At 35.0% G+C, this 24,238-nt stretch overlaps 1 protein-coding gene across 2 annotated transcripts in view; it reads right to left on the bottom strand.

Annotated features, from left to right (window-relative positions):
- Nucleotides 1-7,008: 7,008 nt before the first annotated feature.
- NUDCD1 (NudC domain containing 1) overlaps nt 7,009-24,238 on the bottom strand; it is a 92,773-nt gene continuing 75,543 nt past the window's right edge. For both annotated transcript variants that reach the window (XM_059901326.1, XM_059901327.1), the window contains 2 exons: nt 10,401-10,560; nt 7,009-8,376 (listed from right to left, as the gene is read on the bottom strand). In XM_059901326.1, coding sequence (XP_059757309.1) covers nt 8,084-8,376; nt 10,401-10,560 — 453 coding nt within the window. In that variant the 3' untranslated portion in view covers nt 7,009-8,083. The remainder of the gene's footprint in view (nt 8,377-10,400; nt 10,561-24,238) is intronic.

Below are 24,238 nucleotides of genomic sequence, written 5' to 3'. Positions count from 1 at the left end.
CACCACCATTGCTGGCTCTAAAGATGAGAAAGGGTCTGAGTCAAGGAAAGCAGGCCGACTCAACAGGCTGGAAAAGTCAAGGAAACAAATCCTCCTCTACATCTTGATTTTAGCTCAGTGAGACCCATTTGGGACTCCTGACCTCCAGAGCTGTTAATGTAAGTTTGTATTGTTTTAAGCCACCAAGTTTGTGATAATTAATTAGTAACTAGTATCCTAATACAACAATAAATATACCAAGTTAAAGAATCTTTTGAGGATTCCTATTGCAATTAAGATCCTGGAGTTCAGAATGGGTAAAATCAGCTTGGCAGTACTAGTCAGAGAATGCTATCATTTAGCATATTACTTCCTTCTGGGTGAAAAAAGAATAATAGTATCAATACATAATAGTTTTTTTTTAAATTAATTAATTTGTTTTTAATTAATTTATTTATTTTTTGGCTGTGTTGGGTCTTCGTCTCTGTGCGAGGGCTTTCTCCAGTTGCGGCCAGCGGGGGCCACTCCTCATCGCGGTGAGCGGGCCTCTCACTGTCGTGGCTTCTCTTGTTGCGGAGCACAGGCTCCAGATGCGCAGGCTCAGTAGTTGTGGCTCATGGCCTTAGTTGCTCCGCGGCATGTGGGATCTTCCCAGACCAGGGCACGAACCCGTGTCCCCTGAATTGGCAGGCAGATTCTTAACTACTGCGCCACCAGGGAAGCCCAGTAGTTTTCTTTTTAATGTGATTTTCAATACAATTCTTAGAGAAAATTAGGGAATACAATTGCCAAAAGCTTCTCTTCAAACAACTTAAAGTGCTTATGGCAATGTTGAATTCTCCTATTTACTAAAAGCAACATTTCCTACTCATCCCATTATATTTGGTGTTTGATGATCGGGAACTGACTTTGGTTTCTAATTTCACATCAGTTTGAAAAGTTGGCATACTTGCCTTCATACTGCTGTCAGACCTGGGATCCATATTTGTTATCACCAAAGTGAGAACATTTGCTGAGGGACAGATGGCCTGTCCACTCATTCTAGAGTCTTACTAGGAATGCAGTGGAAACCACTAGTTAAATCCCTACCAGAGGAGTTCTTTCATCTCAAAAATCTGTCATTGCAACTGGCTCCAGAGCGGACACTTGGCAAATAGGTCAACAGGCTTCCCTGCTTTGTTAGAATGACTCATGGACACCGGGTGGATCAGGGAGCTTAGCTGGCTGCTATCTTTGTAAAACAAAGTCTTTGGGTAAGTAAACAAGTACTTTTAGCCCAGGATTCAACACAGGTTGAAGTGATACCTTGAGAACTAAAACACATCAAGTGACATTAAAAAAAAAAAAAAAAAACAGGAGCCAAAACTTGGAGAAAAGAAAGTCAAAAAACTATGAAAAAAAGCATTGCCTGAAGGAAGGTTGTTCAAATGGATCGCAGTTTTTCTTCTCATTGTACCAAACTGTAATAATCCTTTTAGGCCTAATTTGGAATTATCATACAGCTGGGGTCAGTCACTCATCATCACTGGGGAAGCCATTAAAAAGCATGCATTTGGAAGGAGTTCAAAAGCACTGCTATGGAAACCACAGTGGAAATTCTCTAGACCCACCCCACCAAGCATGGGGTGAAATCACGAGTTTCTAAATGTTCCCATTGATTTGAATATTTTTAATTACTTTCCCAAAGCCTCTGTCTCTGAAGATATTGAATACTGACAACAGCAGGAAAAAAAGCAAAAGAAAAACAATGATTGAGGAATACAATTGTGTCCCAACTCCATCTGCTTAAAATCTGAGAAACTTAAGACATATATGACTTAAGACATCACCACCATCACAGTCACCAAGAAGTATGTGGACAAGTCACTACCTGTATGTGCAAAGCAGATTTAACAAGTGGCTGCTAAAAGCTCACTAGAGTTTATACTTCCTTGTTTCAGATCCAGTCTCTGCCACTTACTGGCTGTAGAACTAATGTGTAACTAAGGCAGGCTACTTAATTTCTATGTCCCAGTTTCCTCTTCTGAGAAATAATAATAGGGTTGTTATGAGAAAAGAGTTAATATGTAAAGTGCTAGAACAGTGGCTGGTACATAGTAGGTGCTATTTATGTACTAGTTGTAATTGTTATTGCCTTTAAGAAATAGGATTTTGAAATGCCTGTGGCTCCTATGAACATTAAGGCAAAGATGTCAACCTGTCATTTAGATAAGTGTGTAAGTTTAAGAGAGTATTATTAATCTATCTTCTATTTCAAGATTCCACAGTTTTGATTTTTGTTTTTGAAGGGAGAATTCTGTCTTAACTTGCAAAAAAAATTCAAAGAAATTTAAAAGGTTGGACTTAAAAAAATTTTTTAAAGTATTTTATTGAAGTAAAGTTGATTGACAGTGTTGTGTTAATTTCTACTGTGCAGCAAAGTGATTGTTATACACATATATACATTCTTTTTCATATTCTTTTCCATTATGGTTTATCACAGGATATTGAATACAGTTCCCTGTGCTATAGAGTAGGACCTTGTTGTTTATCCATTCTCTATATAATAGTTTGCATCTGCTAATCCCACACTCCCAATCTGTCCCTCCCCTGCCTCCCCACCTCCTTGGCAACCACAAGTCTGTTCTCTATGTCTGTGAGTCTGTTTCTGTTTTGTAGATATGTTCATTTGTATTGTATTTTAGATTCCACATATAAGTGATATCATATGGTATTTGTCTCTTTCTGACTTATTTCACTTAGTATGATAATCTCTAGGCCCATCCATGTTGCTCTGCAGATGGCATTATTTCATTCTTTTTTATGGCTGAGTAGTATTCCGTTGTGTTTATATATGTAACACATCTTCTTTATCCATTCATCTGTCATTGGACATTTAAATTGTTTCCATGTCTTGGCTATTGTGAATAGTGCTTCTGTGAACACTAGGGTGCATGTATCTTTTCAAATTAGAGTTTTCTCTGGATATATGCCCAGGAGTGAGATTGCAGGATCATGTGGCAACTCTATTTTTAGTTTTTTGAGGAACATCCATACTGTTTTCCATAGTGGCTGCACCAATTTACATTCCCACCAACAGTGTAGGAGGGTTGCAAAAGGTTGGACTTTTAACATGTCCCAAATTAAAGATGGTGTATTCCTTCTACAACTTACTCCTAATCCTGAATGTGTGATAAAAGGAAAATGTGTACTATTCTTCCTCCTTTTTCTTGTCCTCTAATATGATCTCTCTGTCCTCTCTTCTTGACTGCCACTGTCATTACTCCAGATCAGTTTCTCATGAGCTCTTGTAGTTACAATGGCCCTCATGTTGGTCTCAGGCCTCCAGTTTCTCCATTGCCTACATACTTTTACAGATGAAGTATGTAGACATACTTTTAAGCACTACTTGAATCTCACTACTCTCCAGCCCCAAACTTCCTACAGTTCCCTCTACAATTCCCTGAAGGCAGTAGAAGTGCATGGTGGTAACAGAGGTTCTGCTGAACACTGACCCCTCAGCAAGCCCTCCTACTCTCATAGCAGGTGCTCCCCCAGGCCTATCAGGTAGGGTGCTTAGCAAAGCAACCTTTGTTTTCTTTCTGGGAGCTCTTCCAGTAGTCAATTACAGGAAAAAAAATCTCATTAAACATCAAATATCAAGCTGTCAAAATCATTTCTTATCTCTTGTATATTCTTTAAGATATAAAACCTTTTGAGGAAACTAGCACACATTGAAAACTAGACACTCTACATAACATATAACCCTCACCACAACTCTCTGGGGAATGTATTATTGTCTCCATTTTGCATAGTAGGTATCGGGGAAAATCTGACTCTCTAAATCATGTTCATTTTACTAAACAAAACTCCTTGAAGATCTGTGTTTACATTTTGATCATCCTCAGCACCTAGCAAAATTACCTGAAAACATATAATTGCAACACAAGAAATATTTGAACAATGAACTAATGTACCTGAAGCTTGCTCACACTTGGGAAATAGCTCTCTCTTTGGAGAATATTTAATTATTTCCCACATATAATAGCTATGATACTGAACACAGCCAGGTTCTAGCCGTTACCACTAACAGATGGATATAGATATCTTCATAATTATGCACAACAAAAATCATCTGAAAGCACAGATGTTTCCTCCCACACATAGTGTAAAATAAAGCTGACTAGGTAATTATGACATCAGGCCCATTTTCATTCTTTTGTGTGTGGATGTCCAGTTTTGCCAAAACCATTTATTGAAGAAATTGTCCTTTCCCCTTGGTATATTATTGACTCTTTTGTCATAAATTAATTGACCATATATATGGGTGGGTTTATTTCTGGGCTATTTTGTTTCAATGATCTTTGTGTGGTTTTATGCCAATACCATACTGTTTTGATTACCGTAGCTTTGTAATACAGTTTGAAATCAGGGAGCATGATGCCTCCACCATTGTTCTTCTTAAGAGAGTGCTTTGGCTTTTTGTGGTCTTTTGTGGTTCCATATAAAATTCAGGTTTGTTCTATTTCCGTGAAAAATCCCATTAGAATTTTAACAGGGATTGCATTAAAGCTGTAGGTAGCTTTGAGTAGCAATTGCTTCCAATCCGTGAGCATGGGATGCCTTTGTATTTATTTTGTATTTACTTTTTATCTTCTTCAGTTTCTTTCACCTTCTTGACTAAATTTATTTGTAAGTATTTTGTTCTTTTTTAATGCAATTGTAAATGGGATTGTTTTATTTCTCTGATGGTTTGTTATTAGTGTATAGAAACTCAACAGATTTTTGTATATTGATTTTTTTATCTGCAACTTTACCTAATTCATTGGATCTAAGTTTTTTTGGTGGAGTTTTTAGTGTTTAATATATACAGTCATGTCATCTGTGAAGAGTGAGTTTTACTTCTTCCTTTCCAACTTGGACACCTTTTGTTTCATCTAATTGCTATGGCTGGGACTTCCAATATTATGTTGAATAAAAGTGCCGAGAGTGGGCATCCTTGTCTTGTTCCTGACCTTAGAGGAAAAGATTTCACTTTTCATCATTGAGTATGATGTTAGCTGTAGGCTTGTCATATACAGCCTTTATTATGTTGCGGTATGTTCCCTCTATACTCACTTTGTTGAGACTTTTTATCATAAATAGATGTTGAAATTTGTCAAATGCTTTTTCTGTATCTAAATTAATGTGATGTATCACGTTGATTGATTAGCAAACATTGAATCATCCTTACATCCCTGTAATAAATCCCACTTGATCATGGTGTGTAATCCTTTTGATGTATTGTGAATTTGGTTTGCTAATATTTTATTGAGAATTTTTATATCTACGTTCATCAGGGATATTGGCCTGTTTCTTTACTTGTGGCATCCTGGTATAGTTTTGGTATCAGGGTAATGCTGGCCACCTCAAATGAGTTTGGATGGGTTCCCTCTTCTGTTTTTTTGGAAGAGTTTGGGAAGAATTGGTATTAATTCTTTAAATGTTTGGTAGAATTCACCAGTGAAGCCGTCTGGTCCTGGTCTTTTGTTTGTTGGGAGGTTTTTTATTACTCCTTACTAGTAATCGGTCTGTTAAGATTTTCTATTTCTGCATGATTCAGTCTTGACAGGTTATACGTTTCTAGGAATTTATCCATTTTCTACGTTACAAAGTTGTTAGCATATAATTGTTCATAGTAGTTCCTTATGATGCTTTTCTTTGGTTAATTTCTTGAACTTTACTATCCTCTTCCTGACCCTTCCCACTGGCAACTCTTTTGTTTGTTCTCATATGGGTTCCATCCCTGCTTAAATGTCTTTCTAATAGAGCAACTCCACCTACCCCCCACCTGCTTCTTAAAGAGAAATTTCACCTGGAAATCACTAGAATATTTGTCTTTAACACTGTATTATCCTTAGCCCTGAAAATATGTTATGGTACATAGCTGATGCTTACTAAACATGTTGATATAATGAATATCATTAAATGACTCCATATGAAAAACACCAAATACTACTTTATTACTATCATAAATATTTTATAAATTCCCATTTATAATTTATGGTAAAAAAATCAACAAAACACAAGGTACTACATTCATAGCACTTGTTGTATATATCTCTTTAGAACATTATTCAAACTGAGTTAAATATTTGTGGAATCCTTGAAACATTTCAAGAAAACATGACTTGGAATCACTGCTCTAGACCTGTTACTCTCTTAACATAGATCAATATGCAAAAATATTTAGGACTAGTTATCCTAATAGGTTTCAATTCAACATTAATCATGTTAAAAATCACATATACAAAGGAAAGAAAATTGATTACCATATGGAAATTTGCATATATATATTGTCATATGGTTAATTAAGCACCACATTAATCTGTATTTTTCTTAAATTCCCTAAAAGGGTATTTATGATCTCTGAGGTAAATTTTAAAGAAAATTTAAATCTACTGTCACATAACAAAGGCTTTTAATAGTTCACTGTCTAAATAGTCTTTTGTTTCATTAAATTTTACAATGACACTAAAAAGTTCTGCAAATATCACTGTTTTGTTTTTTGGTTCAGCCATACTTTTTTTTTTTCTGTGTTCATGATCTCTTAATGCTTGATAGCTATCTAGTCCTCTTTCCTAGTACTAACAGAGTACTATTAGGACTCCACTGTCACTACCAGTTCTCAGGAGTTTTCCCAACTTTTTATCCAGCATCCCAATACTTCTCTCCAGGAAACTGCCTTCTGACATAGTGTTTAGAACATGCATGTAATCCCCATCTTTTTCCTCCTTTTCTGTCTCTCAAACTTATTTTTCCTTCTTTCACTACAATTTAATTCAGCCAAACACTTGTCTAGATAGGCAAGAGGTATGTTAGGAACAAATGTTTCCTACCTTGTACTCTTTTCTTCATTTTCTGCCTCTTATATTAAAGTCTCAATTCCCCTATTATAAAATTTAACTTGAAGTTTATATAAGAAGCATACAAAAATGGTATAAAAGTAAACAATTTTCCAGGTAAATGCACACCAAAAGAAATCCAAGGGAATAATATAAGAAGCTAAAATTCATGGCAAAACATATTTAATGTATAAACAAACAGGATTACTTTTTTCTTAACTGTAGAAATGTAAGAACTACCAGGACGAATTATAATCTGTATGGCAGACTGTTTGTTACATAAATGGCTCCCAGTGAATCATACCACCTGCTATCTGTATCCTTGTGTACTCCACTCTCTCACACTGACTCTAGACTTGCTTTGTTCAATGAAAGATGAGCAAATATGATGCAAGTGCAGGCTTGATAAACTCTTGTACGTTAGGGCTTGCCCTCTTGTAATGTTTTTTCTGTCATGGGAAGAAACACGGTCTAGTTTACTGGAGGAGGAAAGGCCATGCAGAACAGAGACAGTCAAGTCAGTGAACCATGAAAAATTATAAAACATCCTGTTTTAAACCACTGAGTTGTGGAGTGGTTTGTTATATAGCAATGGATAAGAGCTACACTTCGTAGAACCTTATCATCTCTCTTTATTTATGTCTGTGGAAGACCAAATGGATAAAAGTTAAATAAAGCTATACTTGTTTAAAAAAAAAAAAAAAAAAAAAAATAAAGCTATACTTAATATGAAAAAACACTTAAGGTCTCTCAGCAAACTTTAACAGTACTAGACCTGCTGTACCTGTTATATTTCTCCCTCTACCCCAGCTATTCAGTCCATTTGAAAAGTATTTACAAGAATCAACACTTTAACTATTATCCTATACATTCTATAGGTAAAGAAGTAGAAACTGTATCAGTGAACAAAAAATACACGATAAATATTTTTATTTTTAAACATGAATTGTACATCTTTCATATAAAAGATGAGATTCTAGCCTGTTTTTAAAAAATTAATTATACTTGCTGATACTATCTTTACATTTTTTACAGAAGCTAATTTCCTCTAAATTTGCAGCTTCATTCCATAGCTTTTATAGACTCATAATCTCAAATATATTTCCAATATCCTTTAAAAAATAAATTCATACAAGATAATTTTAACACAATAAAACTTAACAGATTACAGCACAACTGCCCAGCCTTCCAGCTACCACTGAATACTTTTCCAGTACAGAGAAGCCAACATGTTGGAGTAATTAATTCTCTGTATTTACCTTTATTAAAAAGAGGTTTTTGGTAGTGAGAACAAATAATCTCTCATTTGTTGCTTGAAAGCCTAAAATAGGATCACTGGTTTCTAGGCTTGCTACCTGCTGCTTAGCAACCTGCCCTACTTGCCTGCCTTCCTTCCTATTGTAAAGTACAGTGGACATGGGAGTGGGCTGACGATAGATGAAAACTCGTCGAAGGCACTCACAAAGGGCTGCATAAGAGTAATTTGGAGCACAGGCAAAAAATTTTTTGTCTCTCTTTGATGCTTGGACGTAGCCTGCCAAGAAATATGAAACAAAAAAAAAGAAAAACTATATTATTAAACAGAAGGGGAAAAACAGTGATTTAACATTTAATAGTTCATAAATTTTATTACAAATTGAAAGGGTTAAATAAAAATATATATCATAGATACTCAACAATCGTTAAATTCTGAACCATTAATGACTAGCCACAATCAATCTCTCCCAAATGGTGCAAAAATAAAGCATTAATTCCTAAGGAACAAAATAGTGTTTCATCCCTTCAAAAAAAAGCACAATATAGTTCCTATATAATTTCCATGAATAATTAAAACACTAAAAATCTAACACACTAAAAACATGCCAAAATATCTTTAAATAATAATTGAGTACATCAATCACAGATGTGGCATTACAGCATCTTTTCTTTTTTCTTATCAAATAAATGGGAAAATGTTTATAGGATGTATTATAAAGTTGTTTTAGGAGTGTGTGCATAATGCAGACCCCATCCCCGAAGGTACTAATATGCACAATGCATTCCCATTATTTCTATAATGTCAGTGGTATTTTTATACACCAATACCAACACTGTAACAGGATTTGTACTTCACCTCTCAGAAGTAGAGCCTTGAGACCACTACAAACTCAAAGAAAATTCAAGTATCTATTTTAAAAAATTCCATTAGGATATCCCTTGAAAACTAATTAAACTTTGAAAAAATAATCTTTTTAAAAATTATCTTTATAGTTTTTAAAAGAGCATTTATGTTCTGAAATAAAAATTAGAATTTTCAGATTGGGACATGATTACTGAACATTATAACATGTGAGAGAGGAAATATAACACTAATGTAAATTGAGACCTCATCAAACAATGAATGAGCAAAGGAACAACTGAGCACAAGCAGATCAATGCTGGTTTTTTAATATTAAGCAGGCCTTGATGAGGAAAAAATAGAGAGGACATAGACACCTATTTGAGAGCCTAGATTTAGCTCTCCAGGCTAATCTTGACAAAATAATGTACATAACATCTCAAGACTACACATCTAATGTAATGCTGATTTAACTTAAACTCAAGCATAATAGAATTCCATTATACTAGGGGATTTAGGGATACAAAAGGAATATCTGAAAATTAAGATAAAGCTTTCCTCTTACTGAAAAAAATAGAATAAAAAATCAGGAATTTTAGTAGAAAGGCTAGAAATTATGTGGCTAAATTATTCAATCAAACTTTATTTCAGGTCATAAAAATCCATTTGGAGTCTGAATTAACCAGTTTAACAGCCCATATTACTAACTATAAGGGATAATTGAAAAAATCTCCTCTACAGTTAGGGCTGTACATATACAGCAATCACAATGCATAATTTTACTTCCTGCTGGCAGTTTAAAATAACCTTTCAATAAAGCAATAGCTGTGGTCAATTCATATAAAAAATTTCTCCCACACAATACTAATGTATTTTATCATTAAATCAATTATTGCATAAGTCTACAATCATGTAGCTCAAAATGTTTCAAGCTCTAGTTTTAAAACCAGTATTTTCCCTTTTATCCTACAGAATAAATTTCATTTCTGCTTATCATCATCTTCCCTAAGTATTTTCATTATAATGGCTGTTTTTCACTTAAGTTCCATGTCTCATAATGTGCTTTACCTTAGAGCAATTCCATGATTACCGAAGACTACTCTGAAGAAACCTGAATACAAGTTCTATGTAGGGTACTGTCAAGCCCCTTGTTCATATTCTGATATTGTATAGCTTAGCTGGAATAAGCAAATAACTGATTAGAATGATTCATGCAGTTAGATAACCACTTTGATTTCTATTCTGTGCTGATCTTCTGCACAAGCATAAAAACAAATTAGTCCTACTGTTCCAAAAGTACTAACATTCATCAACTATGTACAAGCAACCAAATTATAGCACAAATCAATCCAAGCATAATTAGGACAGCTCAAATTTAAACAAACCCAAAAACTTAAAAAAAAAAGAATGACTGTAGTTTTCAATGTAAAGGAAAAAGTTGTCAAAGAGCTTGCTTATACCTAAAGCATTGAAAGTTGCGATATGCTCCCACATATCGTCTTGGTTGCTGGAGTGTGGTTGCCAGAGAAGTGCATCAACATCATGGCGCAAACAGAAGCAGGGCATTTCTTTAGGATCCACTATGACAGAGAAAAGGTACTGGTTGCTTCCAAGATTCACCTAAAATAAAAAGTGACAAAAAATCATTTACTCAACAACAAATTAATAATAATACGGATGACAGCTGACACACAGAACTACATGTCAACAACTGTTCTAAACTTTCTATATGCCTAAAACTGATTAACAACTCTTCATAATGCTCCTGGGAGAAATGTGCTATTGTTAGGTCTATCTTAAAGCTGAGGGAAGTGATGCACAAAGGATTTAAGTAACTTGCCCATGGTCAGGCTGGTTATAAGTTGTGGAGCTGAGATTTGAATCTGGAGTCTATGTTCTTAACCACTACACTATAGTATTTGTCAACTGTTAGTAACTCATTTACAACATGCTATAAAGCACCAATTTTATAGGCAGAATATTTTTTAAACCACAGAATACAAATGTGAAGTTTACAAATGCTAATTTGTAATAATAACTACGAAGAACGATAGCTACTATGATTTATGAGCACAATCTATGTGCCAGACATGTTATAAATATTAACATCAATAACCCACAAGGCTCTTATTATCTTCATAGATGAAAGAATATACTTGAGAGAGCCTGAGTAACTTATTCTAGGCTACACAGAAAAATCACAATGCTAGGATTCAAACGCAGATCTGTTTACAAATTATTGACTTTGTACTGTCTATTTACAATAAAATGTCAAGAATGTTCATTATGTTAATAATTTTATTGCAATATTGATGGCTAAAGGAACTCATTTTACTACAGACTCATTAGGTTGAGGCTCATAACTGGATTCCATCTATAGCAATACTTTTTTTTTAATGGAAAGAGGCTGCAGTGATATTCTTCATTACAAATGCTGTTTATCAGAGTTAAAAATGCCTAAATACCAACAAAAGTCATATCAAATATAGAAAACATAAAATATGCATAGTACTTAATAAACACTGAATTGCTTCCATGAGTTTTAGAGCAGACTGGAGAATAAAATGTTGGGTTGAAATTAAAGGTGGAGACCTGACCTATGTTCAATAGGGAAAGCTGTGAAGTGGCTCTCCAACACAGGCCACAGGAGAATCCAGAGACAGAGCAACCTAATTTGTGTTGCTGCAACAATGCCAAGGGATAGGGCTTTTGGGTGGGGCCAGTGCTTGTTCTCTGCAGAAGGGGAACAGGCTAGCACACAGTGTTCACGGACTATTTCTTCTCTCCCTTTGCTCCTGATAATCACTGGCTAAGTGAGGTTTATTTTCAAAATCACTGCCAACTAACTGGCCTTTTATATTACATTTTACAGTAAGTTTTATTGTCAAATTCAGTTTTTTCTGTAGTTTCAACTGTATTCTCATTACTTTGTTTTATACTTTCCATTAATGCATGTTTCAGCAAATAGTTTGTGGATCTGCCCCCCAGAAAGTGAACAAATTATTCCTCAAATAAGATTTGGATGCTTTAAATATACTCAAAGCTAATTATCTGGAAGTTTTAAAAACAAATTATAATAAACTAGTCTGATGGAACTAACTGCAAATATAATTTACTGTGAGATAAAACACTCCCTTTAAATGAGATTAATTTTTTCTTTATGTAGTAAGAGACTGTGTGATATTCATTTAATAAATTCTAGCCTTCCTATTCTTCATTTTAAAATCAAGTATTCCATACAGCTAAATAAAAAAGATCACACCACTTAAGATGTATGATACTTATTAGGTTGGTCAGCGGCCATGTTAGGAAAATAAACTTATAATTCCATTCAAAGGTTGCAAGCTAAGAGTAGACAAAGGAACTGCAGATAAACACTGCTTTTAAGATAACACCTAAAAAGTGGTTTCATCTTTCTCATGGTAGTTACTGAAACCTCTTGATAATTCTTTATACCTTTTACTACTTTTTCTTGCCTCACTGCACTAGCTAGGAGCTCCAGCATGAGGCTGACTAGGAGTAATGAGGGCAAACACCCTTGCCTGTTACCAATCTTAGGGGAAAGCATTCTAGCTTTTTTACCATGAAATACGATGTTAACACTCGGTTTTTTGAGGAGGCAGTTACCTTCAACTCCTAGTTTGCTAAGCATTTTTATCATAAACAGATACTAAGTTTTGTCAATTCTTTTTCTGCATCTACTAGAATGGTCAAATATTTTTCTTCTTTAGTCTGATGATACACTGAATTATGTTGATTGATACTTGAATGTTGATGAGTCAGCCTTGAATTCCCTGGGTAAACACTACTTGGTCATGATGTATTATCCTTTTTACTTACTGCTGGATTTCATTTACTAATATTTTACTGAGGACTTTTGTATCTATATTCATGAGGGATACTGGTGTGGTTTTTAATTTTTTTCCTGTTTTCTTTTCTTGTCATGTCTTTGCTATCAGGGTAATGCTGGCCTCATAAAACAAGTTGGGAGGTGTTCCTTCCTCTTCTATTTTCTGGAAGTATGTATAGAATTGGTATTGTTTGTTCATTTGGTAGAACACACCAGTGAAACAACCTAGGTCTGGAGATTTGTCAGAAGGTTCCTAACAATAAATTCAGTCTCTTTAACAGATATAAGACTATTAAGGATATCTATTTGTTCTTCAGTGAACTGTGGTAATGCTTGTCTTTCAAGGAATTAGCTTCACTTAAATTGTCAAATATATGAATATAGAGTTGTTTATAACATCCCATTATTACACTTTAGTGTCTTTTGGACTTGTACTGACATGTCCATTTTTATTTCTGATATGGTAATTTGTGTTGTCTTTTTCCTTGGTTACTCTGGCTAGAGACTTATCAATTTTGATCTTTTCATTGGTTTTATTATTTTCAGTTTTCAGTTTCACTGATTTCTGCTCTTTGTAAGTTTCCTTCCTCCTACTTGCTTTAGACTTGGTTTGCTCTTCTTTTCCTGGTTTAAGACGGAAGCTTAAATTATAAAATTGAGACATTTTTTCTACTGTAATATAACATGTAATGCTATAAATTTCCTTCTAAGCACTGCTTTAGCTGCATCCCATATGTGCTGTGTTTGTTTCATTTTCATTCCATTCAAAATATTTCCTATTTCCTTTGTGAGTTCCACTATGACTCACAGGTTATTCAGAAATGTATTTAATTTCCAAATACTTGTGGATTTTCCAGATTTTTCTGTTATTAATTTCTAATTTAATTCTGTTATGGTCAGAGAACATTCTGTTCATGATTCTTATTCTTTTAAATTTGTTGACATTTATTTTATGGCCCAGAATATGGTCTATTTTGGCAAATGTTCCATGTCCCTTCTGGGATTCCAACTAGATGTATGGTAGACCATCTGATATTGCCCCACAGCTCTTGGATGCTCTGTTTTTTTGTTTGTTTGTTTTTAATCCCACCCCATTTCCACCCTCTTAGGTTAGTAAAAATTAGCAGAACTGAAATCAATCTTCAAGGTTACTGATTTTTTTTCCCCTCAGATGTATTGAGTATACTGATGAGTTTGTTGAACGCATTCTTCTCTTGTTGCTGTGGGTTTTTTTTAAAACTTCTAGCATTTTTAATCGACTCTTCTAGTTTCTCTCTGCTAAAATTCTGTATTAATTTACTCATCTTTTCTACTAGAGGCTTTAACAAATTAACCACAGTTATTTAAAATCCTTTGTCTGGTAGTTCCAAAATAGAGGTCATCTCTGAGTCTGGTTTGTTTCCCTTGTTTCTTGACAGCAGGATGTTTTTTTACTTCTTTTTGTGTGTCTTGTAACCTCTGACTGAATACTGGATGTAAAAAACAGTAGAGACTGAGGTAAGCAGTATTTATGCCTGGTAATGGACACATTTCTTCTGCTAGGCCATTCGTGTGGGTGGTCATGACAGAGGGAGGTTGAGAAAGGGCTAAGAAAGGGCTGATCTGAGCTTGAATTCTGTTGTTGCTATGGTTACCTTCAGTGCATCACCAACTTCAAATTCCTTCAGTGTTACTTTGTACTCTGGTGGGGACTGAGATGCTGGATGATCTTCCCCAACTGTACTGTTCCACCCCTAACTTTAGGCCTTCACCATACATCTGCATTTCAGAGAGTCTCTCTATGCTCTTACTCCTTCCCTAGTGGTAGATTATTATTGCCTGTTACTTGGTGCTTCTCAGCCTGATGATGGTGGATGGAAGGATATAGGCAGAGGGTTCTCTTGGTTCAGCCTCAGTATTGGGCCTTGTGTCCTTGGGTTTCAGGGTTTGGGCCTTTTTAGTGATACTGCCTCATCTCCAATGGTAGGAGAATTCTAATAACCTACCCTTGATTTCCTGCCCCTGCCTCAGGCATAGTGGTGGTGTTTTAAAATTATTTTTATTTTCCCCCGGCTGCAGTGGGTCTTCTTCTGAGCCCTTAGGATAAGATCTGATGCTCTTCCCTCAGCAGCTTAAGGCTTTTGCTACTTAAGGAAAATAAACCAGGCAGGACTTCATGCTTCTTTCACAGCAGAAGATACTTCCCTCCTCCAACCCTGCATCACCAAGGTGGCTTTCCTCCTGTCTCCTCCCCTGCTCCCAGTCTTTCGCATCAGGCCCTGGTCAAGGTCCATAAAGAGGATCTGTAAATCCCATGGGTTCTATACTTTCTTGTTAGCCCCCACTAGGCCTTTAGCAGTTTGTTGAATTTTTCTTACCCACTTATATGGCAATCCTTTCTTCTTCTCATGTTCAGATGAACCAGCTCTCCTATCAAATCTCTCCTTGGTGGTACCTGTTTTTCCTTGGATTTCAAGCTAGTTGATTGCCCTGTAACCTCAGATCTCTGAAAAATTTTTTAAAGTAATGATTCTACAGATTATCCAGGCTTCTCTTGTTGTTACATTGGGAGTGACACTCTTTCCAGCTTTCTAGATCCTAGACTGAACTAGAAGTCCCCTGCTCACTGTTTACAAACTTGCCTAAAAAGCAAGCCACTTATAATGAGCAGACTGGTGACAGTTCAGTATCCACAAGAGCTTCCATATACCCAAGTAGGCAAACTGTAGGATCCCACACCCTGGCTTCTACTAACAGAATCAAGGGTAGATGACTAACTTAAAAGCAAACATCTTTTATCCATTGATTTATGAAATGGTTAGATTGAAGTATTTTCTTGAACAGGTGCTTCCCATAGGGGATGGTGGCTGGCCAAAAACAGTAAATCCTCTTCTTTGGAAGTCTAAATGCCAAAGATGAACAATACATACAGCCAATAAGAAAGAGAGGCAAAAGACATACCCAGAGAGACTATAGTAAGCAGAAATCATGAGGTAGGAAGTGAATAACAGAGGTATGAGCAGCAGAAGCAAATAAAGAAGATGGTGATGTGATGATAATGGCACAGCACTACAGTAGAGAGCAAGGGACACTTGATTCTCAAGAGACAAGTAGATTACCTTGTCATCAGAACTATGTGCTATTTTCTAAACAATGTTTGTTTCCCTTCTCTTTTAGGTCTAACTTGCAAATGCATTTGTTTACAGGATGACCACCTATTTCTCTATGAGATCTAAAGAGATTGTTTCCACTATTCATTATAGTCTCCACATATGTTCACACTAAATATCTATGACTTGAGGTAACGAGAGGTCTTCTCTGCTCTTTGCAACCTTTAAAAGTCCAGACTAAAGGATTTTGTCCAAAAGAGAAGAAAATCAGAATTAAGATTACAAACTGAAGCAAACTAGTTTTGCTAATAAGTTAATTAAGTGAATGAAAATAAAGTGCAAAAATTAAAAAGTACAATTCAAGTTAAGTGCACTTTTTGTATGATGCTATAGAAACAAAAAAAATCAATATAAGAAAATGTTTGAAGAACAACAAAGACATATCATCATTAATTTGAAGCAGACAAAACAGGGAAATAGATGTTATTCATTATCTGGCATGGGCAATTACCTGTAAGAATCAAGAACAAGATGGTCAATTCAAAGTCTTAAAATAGAAAAATCTGCAACCTAGAATACTCTACCCAGCAACATTATCATTTAGAATAAGAGAGATAAAGAATTTCTCAGTCAAGCAAAAACCAAAAGACTACAGCAATACTAAACCTATCCTAAAAGAAATAGTGAAAGGTCTTCTCTAAATAGAAAGGAAGCAAGAAGATATACGAAAGAGAAGCTCACAATTGGAAAGTAAATCACTTCAATACGCCAGTATACAGATCAAAAAGAAAAAAAAAAGCTATTTGTGAAAGTGATGATAAACACAAGGGACAGCAAAAGGATAAACATAAAGATGTAAAAGAGGACATCAAAATCATAAAATATGGGGGAGGAGAGTAAGAAAATGTAGATTTTTTTTTTTTTTTTTAGTGTTTGAGCCTATATGACTATCAGTCTAAAGCAAGCAGCTATTGGAAGGGGTTAACATACATACTTGAAAAACAGGGTAATCACAAATCAAAAATACAACAGATTCACAAAAACCAAAAAAAGGACACAAGCATAAAATAAAAGGAAATCATCAAACTACAAAAAGAACAACAAAAACAAAAAGAAACAAAGAAGAAACATAGAATCAACTGGAAAACAAAGTTTAAAATGGCAATAAATACAGTTATCAATAATTATCTTAAATGTCAATGGACTGAATGCTCCAATCAAAAGACACAGTATGGCAGACTGGATAAAAAAAACAAGAGCCTACATTATGCTGCATACAAAAGATCCACTTTAGGGCAAAGGACACACATAGATTGAAAGTGAGGGGATGGAAAAAGATATTTCATGCAAACGGAAATGACAGGAAAGCAGGGGTTGCAATACTCATGTCAGACAAAACAGACTTTAAAACAAAGGCCATAAAGACAAAGAAGGACACTATATAATGATAAAAGGATCAATACAAGAAGAGGATTTTACACTCTTTACACTCGTCAACATATATGCACCTAATATAGAAGCACCCAAGTGCATAAAACAAAAACTAACAGACATAAAGGGAGAAACTGATGGGAATACGATGATAGTAGGAGACCTTAACACCCCACTCACATCAATGGACAGATCTTCTAGACAGAAAATCAAGGCAACAGATCCTAAATGATACAACAGAACAGTTAGAGTTAATTGATATTTTCAGGATTACATCCCCAAAACACAGAATACACATTCTTTTCAAGTAGACATGGAACATTCTCTAGGATTGACCACATAACAGAGCACAAAACAAAATTTGGTAAAAAGTTATTTCAAGCATCTTTGACAATGGCATGAATCTAGAAATCAACCACAGAAAAAGAAATGAGAAAAAAAAGATTACATGGAGACCAAACAACATACTACTAAAAAAACAATGGGTCAATGAGGAAATCAAAAAGGAAATTAAAAAATATCGAGACAAATGACAATGAAAACAACCATACAAAATCTATGGGATGCAGCAAAAGCAGTTCTTAGAGCAGTTCATAGCAATACAGGCCTTTCTCAAAATACAAGGAAAATCTCAAATAAACAACCGAACCTACCACCTAAAAGAAAAAGAACAAACAAAACCTAAAGTCAGCAGAAGGAAAGAAATAATAAAGATCAGAGAGGAAATAAATAAGATTAAAAAACAACAGAAAAACATCAAGAAAACCAAGAGGTGGTTCTTTGAAAGGGTAAACAAAATAAGAAATGAAAAAGGAGAAATCTCAACTGATGCCGCAGAAATACAAAAAAACCATAAAAGAATACTGTGAACAATTATATGCCAACAAATTCGACAACCTAGAAGAAATGGACAACTTTCTAGAAACATACAGCCCACCAAAACTGAATCAAGAAGAAACAGACAATTTGAACAGACCAATCATTAGAAGTGAAATAGAATCTGTAATTTAAAAAAATTCCCTACAAACAAAAGTCTAGGACCAGATGGCTTCACAGGTGAACTCTACCAAACATACAAAGAAGAACTTTTACCCATCCTTCTCAAACTATTCCAAAAGATTGAAGAGGAGGGAACACTCCCAAAGACATTCTATGAAGCCACCATCACTCTGATACCAAAAGCAAAGACACCACCAAAAAAGAAAATTACAGGCCAATTTCTTTGATGAATATAGATGCAGAAATTCTCAACAAAATACTAGCAAACCAAATCCAACAACACATAAAAAAGATCATACACCATAACCAAGTGGGACTCATCCCAAGTTCACAAGGATGTTCAACATATGTAAATCAATCAACGTGATATACCACATGGACAAAAGAAAAGATAAAAACCACATGATCATCTCAATAGATGTAGGAAAAGCATTTGACAAAATTCAACATCGATTCATGATAAAGACTCTTACCAAAGTGGGTATAGAGGGAATATATCTCAAAATAATAAAAATTATTTATGACAAACCCACAGTCAAAATAATACCCAAAAGTGAAAGCTGAAAGCATTCTGTGAAAATATGGAAGACAAGGATGCCCACTCTCACCATCTGTATTCTACATAGTATTGGAAGTTCTAGCCACAGCAGTCAGACAAGAAAAATAAAAGGTATCCAAATTGGAAGAGGTAAAATTGTCACCATATGTAGATGACATGATACTATATATAGAAAACCCTAAAGACTCTACACAAAAAATTACTAGAACTGATAAATGAATTCAGCAAGGTAGCAGGATACAAGATGAATATACAGAAATCGGTTGCATTTCTTTACACCAACAATGAAATATCAGAAAGGGAAAATAAAAGAAAAAAATACCTTTTAAAATAGCAACCCCAAAATAAAAAACTTAGGAATAAACCTCACCAAGGAGGTGAAAGACTTATATGCTGAGAACTATAAAACATTAACAAAGGAAACTGAAGATTATTCAAAGAAATGGAAAGATACCCCATGCTCTTGGATTGGAAGAATTAATATTGTTAAAATGGCCATACTACCCAAAGCAATCTACAGATTTAATGCAATCCCTATCAAATTATCTATGACATTTTTCACACAACTAGAACAAATAATCCTAAAATTTATATGGAACCATAAAATACCCAGAATTGCCAAAGCAATCCTGAGGAAAAAGAACAAAGCAGGAGGCATAACCCTCCCAGACTTCAGACAATACTACAAAGCTACAGTAATCAAAACAGTGTGGTATTGGCACAAAAAACAGACCTATGAATCAATGGAACAGAATAGAGCCCAGAAATAAACCCACATACCTATGGTCAATTAATCTTCAACAAAGGAGGCAAGAATATAAAATGGGAAGAAGTCTCTTCAGCAAGTGGTGCTGGGAAAGTTCGACAGTTGCATGTAAATCAATGAAGTTGTAACACACCCTTACACCATGCACAAAAGTAAACTCAAAATGGCTTAAAGACTTAAATATAAGACAAGGCACCATAAAACTCCTAGAAGAGATCAGGGGCAAAACATTCTCTGACATAAATCGTACCAATGTTTTCTTAGGTCAGACTCCCAAGGCAATAGAAATAAGAACAAAAATAAACAAATGGGACCTAATCAAACTTATAAGCTTTTGCACAACAAAGGAAACCATACACAAAATGAAAAGACAACCTACAGAATGGGAGAAAATATTTGCAAACGATGCAACCGACAAGCGCTTAATTTCCAAAATATATAAGCACTTCATACAACTCGACAACAAGAAAACAATCCAATTGAAAAATGGGCAGAAGACCTAAAGAGACATTTCTCCAAAGAAGAAATACAGATGGCCAATAAACACATGAAAAGATGCACAACATTGCTAATTATTAGAGAAATGCAAATCAAAACCACAATGAAGTACCACCACATGCTGCTCAGAATGGCCATCATTAAAAAGTCTACAAGTGACAAATGCTGGAGAGGGTGTGGAGAAAAGGGGACCCTCCTACACTGTTGGTGGGAATGTAAGTTGGTGCAGCCACTGCGGAAAACAGTATGGAGGTTCCTCAGAACACCAAAGTACAATTACCATATGATCCAGCAATCCCACTCCTGGGCATATATCCAGACAAAACTGTAATTCAAAAAGATACATGCACCCCTATGTTCACAGAAGCACTATTCACAATAGCCAAGACATGGAAACAACCTAAATGTCCATCAGCAGATGAATGGATAAAGAAGATGTGGTATATATATACAATGGAATACCACTCAGCTATAAAAAAGAATGAAATAATGCCATCTGCAGCAACATGGATGCATCTAGAGATTATCATACTAAGTGAAGTCAGAAAGAAAGACAAATACCATATGATATCACTTACATGTGGAATCAAAAAATGGCACAAACAATCCTATTTACAAAAGAGAAATAGACTCAGACATAGAGAAGAACAGACTTGTGGTTGCCAAGAGGGAAGGCAGGTGGGGGAGGGATGGACTGAGAATTTGGGATTAGTAGATGCAAACTATTACATATAGAATGGGTAAACAACAAGGTCCTACTGTATAGCACAGGGAACAATATTCAACATCCTGGGATAAACCACAATAGAAAAGAATATAAAAAAGAATATATATGTGTATAACTGATTCACTTTGTTGTACAGCAGAAATTAACACAACACTGGAAATCAACTATGCTTCAATAAAAAAAATAAATAAATAAAAATAAAAACATCCCAGAACTCCCACTGAGTTCACAACTTGGTAGCCAAAAGCAAAATGCAACAGCAAATAAGAAAGAAGGAAAAGAAAAGGATGACTGTTTGGGGCACACACTGTCAAAGGTAAGAATAGTACCCAATAGCTTATTAGCAGTGGAAAAAACAAAAACAAACCATGCAGAATCAGAGAAGAAATTTTTAAATGGAGTAGACTGAGACTACTTAGTGTGGGAGTAAAGAACCCAACTTAACTTCAAATGCTTCTAATGGCTTTACTATAGACATATACAGCATGGTAATTAATATTCACTCTGATGACATTTGACAATCTATAAAATGTTACTTTCTCTTCAGAATGCTCTACATTACATTTGGGGCAAATAATAAATTTTAGTAAGATTCCATAAAAAAAAGCTCTAAATATAGTTTTAGCACTTAAATGAGAAGAACTAATTTATACTAGGCAATTTATTTGGAAAACTCCTTCTTTGTTAATGCCAAATAACCTATTGCCTTAAAAAAAACCTCTTAAATTCATAAACCCTTTGACAAATAAAATGTAACCCCACATTTCTTCTATTCTCATGTTTGTTTATCTTTGAAGTACCAGTGAAGATTACAATTAGAGTAAAATATTCTCTAGAGAAAAATTTGGAACATGAATTTCAAGTAGTCAATTCTTTTTCTTCTCTTTGTAGAACACTTAGCAATTAAAGACTTCTGAAGATTATATGTCAAAGTGAAGACATTTAAACAACCTTTAATCACTGCTATTACCAAATTTAAACTGAAAAGTAGTATTAAGAAAAAGGTTTTATCTATTCATAAATAATGTGTCTGTTGGAGGTCAGATTGAAAAGTTAATGACATGAAACTTTAGCTCCAAATTCATATTCTGTACATAGAATAAATTACTAAAATTTACTCTTTCTTACTATGCATGAAATATTGAGTTGATCTGTATCTACTACCGTATAAGGAAAAACACTCCCTGGTGTTTCTCCTTTACTCGCAATACCACCACACTCAAAACATTTCTGACACTAGATGTGTAGGTTTTCCACACATCCAGCAATTCTGACACCAGGTGGGTGTCCTACAATTAATTCAGTTCTGACACGATCTACCTGGAGATAGCATCAGATTACACAGGTTAAGGGCTCAGTCCCACAAGACTGAGTACTGCTCCCCTGCTCCCCCTACCACCCCACTTCAGATGCCAATCACAAATCCCAAGTTGTCACCTGTACTTCCAACTGACTGCTATAAATCAAGAATTCCAACGACTCTCCTTGGGTTCAATATTTGCTAAAATGGCTCACAGAATTCAGGGAAACACTTATATTTACCAGTTTACCATAAAAGGATATGATAAAGGATAACTATGAACACTCAGATGCAAGAGATGCATAGGGCAAGCTTCTGAAGAAGGGGAACAGAGCTTCCATTCCCTTGCCAGGCATGCCACCCTCCTAGTACCTCCATGTGTTCAGCAACCCAGAAGTTCTACAAACTCTGTCCTTTCGTATTTTTATGGACATTTCATCACATAGGCATGATCAATCATCAACTCAGTCTGCAGTCCCTCTCCCCTTCCTGGAGGTTAGAGGAGGGCTGCTGCAGAAAGTTCCAATCTTGTAATCATGACTTGGTCTTTCTGGTGACCAGCCCCCATCATGAAGCTATCCAGGAGCTCACCAAGAGTACCGCCTCATTAGCATAAAAGACACTCCTATCACCCAGGAAATTCCAAGGGACTTAAGAGCTGTGTCCAGAACCGGGATCAAAGACCAAAAACCAAAATATGCGCCTAGCCCTAGTGCTCTTATCACTTAGGAAATTACAAAGGTTTTAGGAGCTCTGTATGAGGAACTGGACAGAGATCAATATATATTTTTTCACAGCCACCTTACTTAATCCTATTTAATCTTCGCTACCTGAGAATTCCCATTTTATGGAAGAAGAAACTCAAACTCAAGAGGTTAAGAGATTTAGGTTAAGAAGCTGATAATATGTATATATACTGGTCAGTTGTGTTAATAAGTTGTACATGTGTGATATGTCTAAAATTGATGTCTGAAAACTACAGAAAAGTCTTATAAAATCCTGAGTTACATTTTGTTTGAATATCCATTCATAAAGGTAACCATATAATTAAAGACCTTCTAATACTGACTAGAGATTGTAGCATAGGAAGATGTCAAATCTTAGCTAAGTGGTGTAAAATGAAATGGGAGGAAATGCACTTAAATTTTTAATAAAAGCCGTAGAAAGAAAATAACTATTACTTAGAATTATGAGAAAAAAATGCTGATTTTTTTTTTCATTTTGAAAATTATCAAGTTGGATCTTTAGCTGTGTGTATCATAATTAATATCAAATTTCAGTGACTATTCTAATGGAGGATATATATATATATATATATATATATATATATATATGTAACAGATAACAGAAATACATACCAGAAAATAGAAAGTGCCGTGAGGAAAAAAAAAAAAGAGCAAACAAGTGAGTAGATAATGGGGTTGTGGTTCCTATAGGTTAGTAAGGATGGAAGCTAACACGTGAACAAAGGTGTGAATAAAGTATGGGAACAAATGAGAAAAGGAAGAACATTTCAGGTTCAGAGAATAACAAATGCAAACACCCTCAGGGAGAAGCATGTTTAGTACAAGGAATAGCATGAAGGCCAGTGTGGTTTAAGAAAAGTAAGCTGGGGAAAAAATGGTAAAAAATGAGAGACAATCAGTACTGGAGGACAGTGATTTTTAACTATGGGTTTCAACATTGGTAGCAAAATCAATTTAGTAGATCAAGAAAAGAATTTTCTATTTTACTTCACTAAAAATAGTATGGAGTAGAGTACTAAAATATGTCTTGTACCATAAGGATAGTACTGTTTTGTGAAATCTTTGCTTCAGATATGTTCACGTTATGTGTGTATCCTGATCTCTCAATTTAAACTATACAAAATACAGTGAGTCATAAGGTTGCTTGTAGACCACAGTGAGGATCCTAGACATTATTCTAAATGTGACAGGAAGCCAGTAAAGGGAGGAAAGAAACAGGGGAATGACAAAATCTAAGCCCTTTACGAGGATTACTTTGAACTTCACACAAAGTACGTATTAATTCAAAGGGGAAGATGATAACTTTAAAATAGGGAAATCTGGTGGACACCAC

The sequence above is a fragment of the Balaenoptera ricei genome, chromosome 17, assembly GCF_028023285.1.
Source record: "Balaenoptera ricei isolate mBalRic1 chromosome 17, mBalRic1.hap2, whole genome shotgun sequence".
NCBI classification, from domain to species: domain Eukaryota; kingdom Metazoa; phylum Chordata; class Mammalia; order Artiodactyla; family Balaenopteridae; genus Balaenoptera; species Balaenoptera ricei.
This window is presented reverse-complemented; position numbering and strand designations above follow the sequence as displayed.